Source organism: Diceros bicornis, chromosome 16, assembly GCF_020826845.1.
Source record: "Diceros bicornis minor isolate mBicDic1 chromosome 16, mDicBic1.mat.cur, whole genome shotgun sequence".
Taxonomy (NCBI): domain Eukaryota; kingdom Metazoa; phylum Chordata; class Mammalia; order Perissodactyla; family Rhinocerotidae; genus Diceros; species Diceros bicornis.
The window spans coordinates 11,881,646-11,891,971 of NC_080755.1; the positions used below are offsets into that span (position 1 = coordinate 11,881,646).

A 10,326-nucleotide genomic window follows, 5' to 3' on the forward strand; every position below is an offset into this window, starting at 1 on the left:
TCTCTGGGGTGTAGTAAAGTAGTAGGAGAAAACTGAATACATCCTCTGAAGAGGAGTCTGAATTAGAATCACTCAGGGAGTCTGGAGAAGACATACAATCCACGAGTCACAGATGGAAATGCCTACATGGGCCACCAGATTATCTTACACAGGACCATTGTAGGATCATTGAAGGTGGCGGTCTTTCAACACAGATGCTGTTAGCATATTATTCTTCCTTTCCACAAAGTGATGTGCTTTGAAACCTGTGGCCCTTTTACTTCCTTTTGGTGGATACAAGTACAAAAAAAGTTATTTCCTCTTTTTACCTCTCTTTTAAGAAAACCACCACAACCGCGATGATAATAGCAGCTGACACAGTGCCTTGAGGTTGGAGTGACTCTGGGGAGACAGTAGGAGCAGTGGGGATTGTGGCACCTGGAGTGCGCAGGTGTAAAAGAGGCACTTACGTGTTGGTGGCCAAGTGCTGTTAGATCCGATCTTTTATTTTTTCAGTCAAAGCTGTGAATCTAGATTTTGTGTGTGATCTCATTGTTAAATATTGACTACTTATTTTAAAAATGTTTTTTAATCCTAAAATGGATTGATACAGTGTGGGCCAAACAGGACATATCTGGCCTGTGGGCTGCCAATTGGCAGTTTCTGAGTCTTAACCTAGTGCTTCTGACTCAGAGCATCCTCACTTGAGTATAACTAAACTGGAAGACGAATATTGTTGACAAAATAGCAGATGGAAAATACTGTCCCTCTCTTAGATGAAGCATAGAAGGTACTGTAGGAAATGGCCTGTATTAATGATTCTCTAAGTTAAATGTGCACAGACTTGCCTGGAGAGCCTATTAAATGCAGTAGAATCGAGATTGAATGCCCCTTGTTTTGATTACTCAGAATGGGGGGGGGGGGCTCAGGAACCTACATTTGTGACTCCCCAAGTGGTTCTGGTGTTGACACCATTTTGCAAAACGCTGGGCTTACAGATTCTTTTCCGCATCTCGCGTGGCGTCCACGGACTTTTGCAGCATACCTTTGTCGGGGGGTGGTGAGGGTCTTCTCCTGAGTTTGGCCTGTTCTGTCTCCTTGTGTTCATATGTACACAGGAGTGTAAGACTCTTGTAGTCTTCTGCTGTGAGTAGAAGTGACGTGGCAGCTTTTCTGTCCCTGCAGGAGCGTTGTCAGTGATGCCAGCCGTTCACACTTTCTCTCTGTTTGCGGGACTGGCAGTCTTCATTGACTTCCTTCTTCAGATTACCTGTTTTGTGAGTCTCTTAGGGCTAGACATTAAGCGTCAAGAGGTGAGTTGTTATCAGGATTACAATCTATTTAATTTGGGTCTAGAATCTAGATGAAGCAGCTGGAGGATGGGACCTTTGTTCCTCTTTATCCCTTCAGAGAAACCGGCTGGACGTCCTCTGCTGTGTCAGAGGCTCTGAAGATGGAACCAGCGTCCAGGCCTCTGAAAGCTGCTTGTTTCGGTTCTTCAAAAACTCCTATTCTCCACTTCTGCTTAAGGACTGGATGCGACCAATTGTGGTATGAGCTTATCTGTGGTGGTTCTTGTTTTTCTCCCCAAAACAGATTTGTCACATCACTTCTAAGAAACTAGACAGCTTGAGAAGGAGATTCTGACAGCTGTTAAGTATATATGCAAAAATGCAAAAGCAGATACATGCAAATATATCAAATATTTTTCTAGCTAGTTTTTAGCAGTCAACATAAGCAGTTTTTGTTGTAAGTTTTTATTTTGACATAATTATAGATTCATAGACAGTTGCAAAGGTAGTACAGAGAGGACCTGCATACCCTTCCCCTAGTTCCCTCCTATGGTCTTACACAATTACAGTTCAATACCAAGACCAGGAATTTGACATTGGCACTATGTCTAGTTCTGTGTCATTTCATCACATGTGCAGATTTGTGTAACCACCACTGCAATCAAGATATAGAACTGTTCCTTTCCCACAACAGTCTCCCTGGTTACAGTGTCACCCACCTCCCTCCCCCACACCCCTCACTCGCCTAGTCCCCAGCAACCGAGCAAGAGCTTTCTGTAGTTTGTATACTGGATGTAGCCAACAGTTATAATCTATCACTTCTCTGCTAAAAGAACTTCAATTAGTTTCCAATAATAGTAAAAGTAATACCTAATATTTATTGAACACATTGGGTATTATGCTAAATATTAAGTATTGTGCGAAAATCTGGATTACCCCTAGCTTTTCTCATTTAATCCGCAAAACTATCTTATAAGTCTTTTATTTTTCCTGTTTTACTGACAAGGAAATAGAAGGTAAGAGAGGTTAAGTGACTTCCCCAGGGTCACTCAGCTCGTAAGTAGTTAGAGCCAGGATTTGAACCCAGGTAGTTGGACTCTAGATCCTGTGATTTCAGTCACCCTGTGCTCCCTGTTTTCTCAGCATGTCATTTAAACTTGCTCTTCAGTTTAGAAAAGTCCTGTTTTTTGTGTTTAAGACTTTATTTATGTTCTTAAGCTCATAACACTAAGCAATCACTGTCTTATAACTCACTTTTCATTCCAGATAGCAGTATTTGTGGGTGTTCTGTCATTCAGTATTGCAGTCCTGAACAAAGTGGAAATTGGATTGGATCAGTTTCTTTCAATGCCAGATGTAAGATGCCTCCTTTTTTATTTTAACTTATTTAGCCAATGGTGAATGAATTTTTCAAAACAGACGTGGATATTTCAAGCTAGTGCCTGCTTCTTTTTTTGGGGGGAGGAAAATCAGCCCTGAGCTAACATCCATGCTAATCCTCTTCTTTTTTTTTTGCTGAGGAAGACCGGCTCTGAGCTAACATCTATTGCCAACCCTCCTCCTTTTTTTCCCCCCAAAGCCCTAGTAGATAGTTGTATGTCATAGTTGCACATCCTTCTAGTTGCTGTATGTGGGACGCCGCCTCAGCATGGCCGGAGAAATGGTGCATCGGTGCGCGCCTGGGATCCTAACCTGGGCCGCCAGTAGCGGAGTGTGCGTACTTAACCGCTAAGCCACGGGGCCGGCCCTAGTGCCTGCTTCTAAATGCAAGTGCTGGCAGGTTCTCCCATGTTATAAGAACTGCCACAAAGCTCTGCCAATGTGGGCCATCCTAGCATTCTGAACTCTGAGACAGCCCTCTGGGGCACAGCCAGTCTCCTACCTTGTGAGGTGCCCTCCTAATGATGGGACCAGCCTGGGCCGAGGGAGGGTGGGGGAGGGGGAACTGGCTGTGTCGGAAATCACAAATCTGGGCGGGGGATGTCTCGGCCAGGAGCTTCCCAGTGCCCTCTTAATTCTTGGTGATCATCACCTTGCTGATACACGGCAGAACGTTCATACTTGGCTGCTCTTTGATCTCTCTTTCAGGACTCCTACGTGATTGATTATTTCAAGTCCATCAGTCAGTACCTGCATGCGGGTCCACCGGTGTACTTTGTCCTGGAGGAAGGGCACAACTACACGTCTCTGAAAGGGCAGAACATGGTGTGCGGGGGCATGGGCTGCGACAGCGACTCCCTGGTGCAGCAGATATTCAACGCGGCTCAGCTGGACAACTAGTCAGTACCACCCGGGCTTGCTTTGCCGTGGCAGAAGCAGCCAGGCGGGCTCTCGGTCAGCTGGGGCCTGAAATGTCTCACTGAAAATGGATTTTCTTGGAAAATTTGTTTTTCAAAATAGTGCTAAATCTAGTTTTACCTGAGCAAAACCTTTGAAAGGACTCATGTACCGTGTCCTACTTTGAAGGTTTTCCATTAAGTGCTAGTGAGGTCTGTCTTTTGACTGGGGAGCAGGATAAATCTAGAAAAGGAAGTTAGGTTTCAAGAAAAAGGACTGAAACTAAAGACTTGGTCCCTGTGGAGCAGTCGCTAACTGGTTTCTCCTTTGCTCTAGTACGCGAATAGGCTTCGTGCCCTCCTCCTGGCTTGATGATTATTTTGATTGGGTTAAGCCGCAGTCGTCTTGCTGTAGGGTCTACAATAGCACTGACCAGTTCTGCAACGCTTCAGGTACTTTCATCCTTTTGCAAATCTTATTCCTTTTTTTCTGAAAAATTTTACCCTAATTTAAGAAATCATTTGCATTTCACCTCAGTTTATACCTATTTATATGCCAGCGCTGGGTCTCATTCCCTTTGTCATTGTCCTTTTCCTCAGTTGTTCACGCTAAAGAACGTTGTGTTGTTCTTGTCTCTGATGGCCCCCCGCAGGGCTGCAGGCTACAGCAGGCCCAAGTCACGGGCCTCTGGTTTTCGGGTTTCTCATCTCCTCCTGACGACACCGGCTGCCTCTCTTGCTTGGTGTCTGGTTGTAGCTTCTCATGGGCATTCCCCCCTTGTCTGTCACTGTTGCCCCGTGGTTTAGTAAGAATGCTAAGGTTGTCCTAGAGCTTTCGTGATAAAGACGTGAAAGCCCTGGGCTCTGATAGCACCAACTGAGGTCATCCGTAAAGCGGGAAACCTCCTTAGAAGAAGCTTTGTGCAGCCTGCCTGAGATGAAGATGGCGTCTCAAATTTACTAGACTATGAAAATCACACGTTTGAAGCCTTTGGATAAGAAAAAAGATTCAGGAAAAGAATTCCTCTCATTTCTTTATCAGTATTTTTAAATGGTTTAAATGAAATCTGGAGACCCATTCTTCTCACCTTGGCTCCTTCCCTGTGTTTCTCCTAGTGGTTGACCCTGCCTGCGTCCGCTGCAGGCCTCTGACTCTGGAGGGCAAACAGCGGCCTCAGGGCGGAGACTTCATGAGATTCCTGCCCATGTTCCTTTCCGATAACCCGAACCCCAAGTGTGGCAAAGGGTAAGTGTCACTGACTGTTCAGATTCGTGCCCACTGGACAACTAGAGGAGGGCAGGGGTAGAAACAGGCGTGTGGGAAAGGTCCTCCTCTCTACCCCCTCCCCTCTCCACCCTGTCTCCACCCTTCTGTGAAAGCAGAGAAACCTAAAACACCTTGAAAGAAAACGCCTCATGACTTGCAGCTGATCTCATCCTGGCTTGAGCATTCATTTCTTATGCTCCTCTGTGTCCTGGCCCTCCTGGCTGTATGAATGGATGCAGAGTCCTGTGCAGGCTGCCAGCAGGGTGGAGGAGGAGGAGGAGCACGTGGTGTTTCAGAATGTGAGGTGGTCTGTTCACTTGTGTCTGGGCATTTGGGACAGCGTCTCTGCTTTGGTAATGTCATCCTTGATTAAGGTTTAGATTCTTTTAGCCCCACTGTGCTTCTTGCCAACCTGTCCGTATATGAGGTTATGGGTTGTCTCACGCCCCTGTCCAGCCAGGCAGCCAGTTACCCACGGGAACAGGATATCTGGCCCAGAAATAATGAGGATGGCTGGAAGTCTGGGGTGGGGTGATTTGGAAGCTTTTGTAGAAGGAAGATGAATATATCTCATGTATGTTAGGTCAACCCTGGACATTCCTGTTTTTCCTGAGAATACATAATCTGACCTGAGTCCCATCAGTTAGTCACATATGTCATGTTTGTGTTTTGAGACCTATACTAGGTACCGTGGGAAGACTATCTCTAAAAATAAAATAGAAGTGAATCTTGCAGCGTGGTCTGCTTGCGGACTGAATGCGTTGGCCTACATGAAAACAAATCAAAGTGAAGGCAACAGCCACCACTTACGGGGAGCCTCCTACGTGGCAGTATCGTGCTGGGCCCTCACTGACCTTATTTCACTTACTCGTCACACAGCCCTGAGACCAGGAAGTGGACACCGTGTGCAGAAGATGACCCTGTAGCCCAGATTCAGTACCTTTGCCCAGGGTTCCATGGCCAGTATGTGGCAGGGTTGAGGCTGGTCTCACAGCTGTCTGACTCCAGGGCCCTCGGCCTTTCCTGCCTCCTGTCACACAGCACTGTTGAGCACAGTCTGTATGAAAACACATTTGATTGTGAGCAGAACCAGCTATAGAAACGATAGCAGCTACACACCCAAGAAGCCAAAAGCAGTAAAGAAAAGCCAGCGTGGGAGAGAATAAGCTAAAACCTTCATCCTCCCAAATTCACGGGGCCTTCCTTTTCCCTGATGTTCATAGCTAGGTCCAACCTCTGAGCCAGGGTGTCAGATGACAGCACTTAGCCTTGACCACACAGATTCTTTGGGTAGTTCATAAGGCATGGTCTTTCTGACACCACTGAGTTCTCTCTCAGGGGACATGCTGCTTATAGTTCGGCAGTTAACATCCTCGGCAATGACACTGGTGTTGGAGCCACTTACTTCATGACCTACCACACGGTGCTCCAGACCTCTGCTGACTTCATTGACGCCATGAGAAAAGCCCGCCTCATCGCCGGGAACATCACCAAAACCATGGGCCTCAAAGGCAGTAATTACCGTGTGTTCCCGTACAGGTAAAGTGGGCATTGTATTAATGAGGGTGTCCTAGAGAAGGGCCCCCACCCTGGGTGGATGCTGGTACTCAGCTTTCATTCTGACACCTCCATCGTGAGCACAGGTGAAATACGTTGAGGGAAATAGTATCTGGGTGAGGAGGACTAGAATCTGGAGCACCTACCGAGGTGCGAGTGCTGGAGAGACAACCTTGATGTTGGGGCTGGAGCTCACAATCTGAGACAGTACAAAATAGCACCCAGGGTAGTGGGCCATGCCTGGAGACCAGGCTTTGAAGAGAGGGGCTGAGCTGATGTTCCTGGCCAGTAACTGATGGGTATCCCTGACTCTGATTACTCGGGACAGTGCCTTTATGGAGATTTTTCTTTTTCATTTATTGGGGTTTTTTCCTTATAACGAAAGTATTTTATTTGGTAAATTTCAGTATTTACTGAATTTGGAAAATATAGAAAAGTAGAAGAAACAAGTGGTTTTTTTCCCTCACCCCTGTGATCTCACTTAAAGGAGTCCTGCCTGACCTGTTCCTGGCAGGAGGACAGCCTGTTTTTGCGTGAAAGAAGTTCTTAGAGTGGGTGCCCTAATTCCTGGGAAGAGCTGATTATCTTTGCCAAAAAAGCATTTTCTCCTAGGCCATGCATAGACCTCATTTGGCCTCAGGTGGTTCTCAGGATAGGTCAGGACTTGTTTTTTCAAAATACCATGGGGTAGTCTTTGTAAATACCTATAAAGTAGAATAGATTGGGCTTATGGACAAAAACTTTATATAAAATACACATTTTGGGGGCCGGCCTGGTGGCACAGCAGTTAACTGCACGCGCTCCACTTCAGCGGCCTGGGTTCAGATCCCAGACGCGCCGCTGGTCACGCCGTGCTGTGGTGCCGTCCCGTGTAAAGTAGAGAAAGATGGGCATGGATGTTAGCCCAGGGCCAGTCTTCCTCGGCAAACAAGGGGAAGATTGGCATTGGATGTTAGCTCAGAGCTAATCTTCCTCACACACACAAAAATATATACACATTTTGGATCATTATTAGGCCCCAAAGGTGTCAGTGATCGAAGGTCCAGTTGAATTACTGTAGATGTAGCTTATAAAAAACAGGGAGGTTTTATGCAAGGGATCTCTCTCAGAGTAGTTTCACAGTTTTGCAGTAGTAGCAAGATGGAAAGTAGAGCTTCCAGAATCAAGAACAAGCTGTAACAGAACCTTCTCCCTCCTCTCCAGTGTGTTCTATGTCTTCTACGAGCAGTACTTGACCATTGTTGACGACACGATCTTGAACCTTGGCGTGTCCCTGGGCGCCATCTTGTTGGTGACCATGGTTCTCCTGGGCTGTGAACTGTGGTCTGCAGTGATCATGTGTGTCACCATTGCCATGATCTTGATCAACATGTTTGGCGTCATGTGGCTGTGGGGTATCAGTCTGAACGCGGTTTCTTTGGTCAACTTGGTGATGGTGAGTCTTGGTCCACTCACTTTGTCCCTAACTCCTCTGTCACTTATGTGCATTGTTTCTTGGGGTGAAAGACCAAGTCCAGCTTCTGCTCTTGGTGCGCACAGACAGACAGGATGAGTGTTAGGTGGAGTTGGGACGTGGGTGGTGCCTTCACAATGAAACTGCGACTTCGTGGTCTAGCTTGGGTATTCTGCCTTTAACTTATTATTCTGAAGGGTTTGCAGAAACACGTAGCCTAATAACAGCAAGATGTGTGCTTTTTATTGAGAAAGATTGCCCCTTCCCGATGGAATTCTCTGATCGGTACCTTTTGCCTCCCATGCACTTGCCAGGTGCTTTTTAATTGTTAAAGTCTTGAAGATGTGAGCATTTGAGAGAGTATTAACAGAAAGTAGATACGGTGCATCTGTGCTTCAGAAATGGGCGCTGCTTCAGGTGGAGTGGCCGTGAGGCCCCGCTAGAACTGACGAGTGTGCTGGCTCTGTGGGGGCGGGTAACCTTATGAGGTTGCAACAAATTCCCTTAATAAAGGCAAATCTGCTGTAGAAAACTGGAGCATTGGGCTGTGCCCAGAGGGTTCCACAAGTCTCCTGGTACAATTTAAGTTGGTGTGATGGGCTTTCTCTTATAAGTTAAAGGGGATGCTTAGGGCTCCCCCACCTGACCCAGCGTGCCTCGGTAACCACAGATCCTGGGAAAGGGGTGGCTTCTTATGATTTTCAACTGGAAAAGAGCAGTCTTTGTAAAGGAAGCACTTTATTTCAGAGCTGTGGCATTTCCGTGGAATTCTGCAGCCACATAACGAGAGCGTTCACAGTGAGTGCGAAGGGAAGCCGCGTGGAACGCGCAGAAGAGGCAGTCTCGCACATGGGCAGTTCTGTGAGTAGCCTGAGCAGGATGAGGGGGCAGAAGTTTCAGCATCAAGTGCTCAGCTCACCGACTGACTGTTTCTCAGAGAAAGAACTTTAAAATTCAGTGGGGAAAACAGAATTTGGATCCTTTACTTAGCAGCAGTTCCTAAGGATTACAAGTTTCCAGGCAATTCATGAAATAGCTGTTTTCTTGCATAGAGCTATATCCTGAACTGTTGCTGTTGGTGAATCCTTTGTAAGTGGCAGTGTGGCCGAAGCAGGAAAAGAACAAAGAAGTTGGGTTTGAGAGAGCAGGAAGCCTGTTCCATTTAGAACACAGGCCAGCCATGTGCTGAAAGCACGGCCCCTTCCCAACTCAGAGCCCAGGGTGCAGTTGGTATTTCAGGTCAGGAGAATCCCTAGTTCAACTCTATCCTAGTTTAGCCCATCAACCAGTTACTTTACCACTATAGAAATATTGTCACGGAGTAACAATTAAACTTTGTTTTGTAACAATTTTGGATACTTAAGATGGTTTTCATCTGAGAATATAAAGAAATATATTATCTCAGTTTAGGGACAGAACACAGTGTCCATGTAGAATACACAGCTTTTACCTTTATAATCCCTCTTTTTTCAGGCTAATAAGCAGCAAATAAAACAACTTTAGGTAGAACACAATGCTACTTAATAACTCTGAGCTGGGGTTCAGTCTTGCATTACTTTGGACCTTGACTATTAAGAAATTTCTATGTGAGAAAGTGTTCAATTATAGTGGGCTAACAAAAGTGGTTTCTAACCCCATCTCTCTTCCTTTAGGTATTCAGTGGAATCACACTAACAAAATTTGGAGGGATTGTGGTGTTGGCCTTTGCCAAATCTCAGATTTTCCAGATATTTTACTTCAGGATGTATTTAGCTATGGTCTTACTGGGAGCCACTCATGGGTTAATATTCCTCCCTGTCTTACTCAGTTATATAGGTAAGAGTTCTTATTTTTAAATGAGTGGGGTGGAGGAAGTATGATACTAAAGGAAAATTATATCTTGAAGCATTCTTTTGCAGTATTTGAACTTTAATGGTCATTTGATAAATAGTACTGAGTAAAAAGATCTCTAAGAGAAAATATCCTATCCAGGGACTTCATGATTGTCCAAACTACTTCATCTGTCAACTGCTGACGCTTTTCTGGAGGCCTGACTTGTCTGCTGAACAAGGCCCTGAAGTCAGACCAGGAATGAGTCTGAATGTCAGCAGCCCGGCGGCTCCGCCCTGCTACTGAGAGATGAGTGGCCCTGAGTGACTCAACACCAGGTCCCAGCCCTGCGGGGCTGCAGGACAGCTTTCAGTTCCCTCATCTCCTGTTCTAGCACAACCCTACCGCGGCTCTTCATCTCTTATTTTGAGACTGTCCTTGTGATCTTTTACTCTGGCCTCTACACTTCCATAAATGACCTATCGTGGACAGGAGAACAGTACTAATTTGCCTCATTTACAGCTTTGTAATGAAGTTGAAGCACTGAAACAGCATGAGAAAATGAGGAGTTTGGGCTTTTTTTAACCTCGGGGATAGAAAGGGTAGTTCTGTTACAGTACAAATTATCTCCTTTTCTCTTTCTTCAAAATATCATTTTGAACAAATGATACAAAAATTATTCTTTTTATCCCT

General features: G+C 45.8%; 1 protein-coding gene across 6 annotated transcripts in view; it reads left to right on the forward strand.

Annotated features, from left to right (window-relative positions):
- Positions 1-10,326, forward strand: part of NPC1 (NPC intracellular cholesterol transporter 1) — a 50,814-nt gene that overhangs the window by 39,695 nt on the left and 793 nt on the right. For 4 of the 6 annotated variants that reach the window (XM_058556800.1, XM_058556801.1, XM_058556805.1 and 1 more), the window contains 10 exons: positions 1,165-1,292; positions 1,390-1,530; positions 2,538-2,627; positions 3,360-3,550; positions 3,885-4,000; positions 4,664-4,793; positions 6,153-6,353; positions 7,575-7,806; positions 8,572-8,685; positions 9,477-9,639. In XM_058556800.1, the coding sequence (XP_058412783.1) occupies positions 1,165-1,292; positions 1,390-1,530; positions 2,538-2,627; positions 3,360-3,550; positions 3,885-4,000; positions 4,664-4,793; positions 6,153-6,353; positions 7,575-7,806; positions 8,572-8,685; positions 9,477-9,639 (1,506 nt within the window). Of the gene's footprint in view, positions 1-1,164; positions 1,293-1,389; positions 1,531-2,537; positions 2,628-3,359; positions 3,551-3,884; positions 4,001-4,663; positions 4,794-6,152; positions 6,354-7,574; positions 7,807-8,571; positions 8,686-9,476; positions 9,640-9,795; positions 10,316-10,326 lie in introns of those variants that run through there. The other 2 variants (XM_058556802.1, XM_058556803.1) reach the window with 2 other exon arrangements.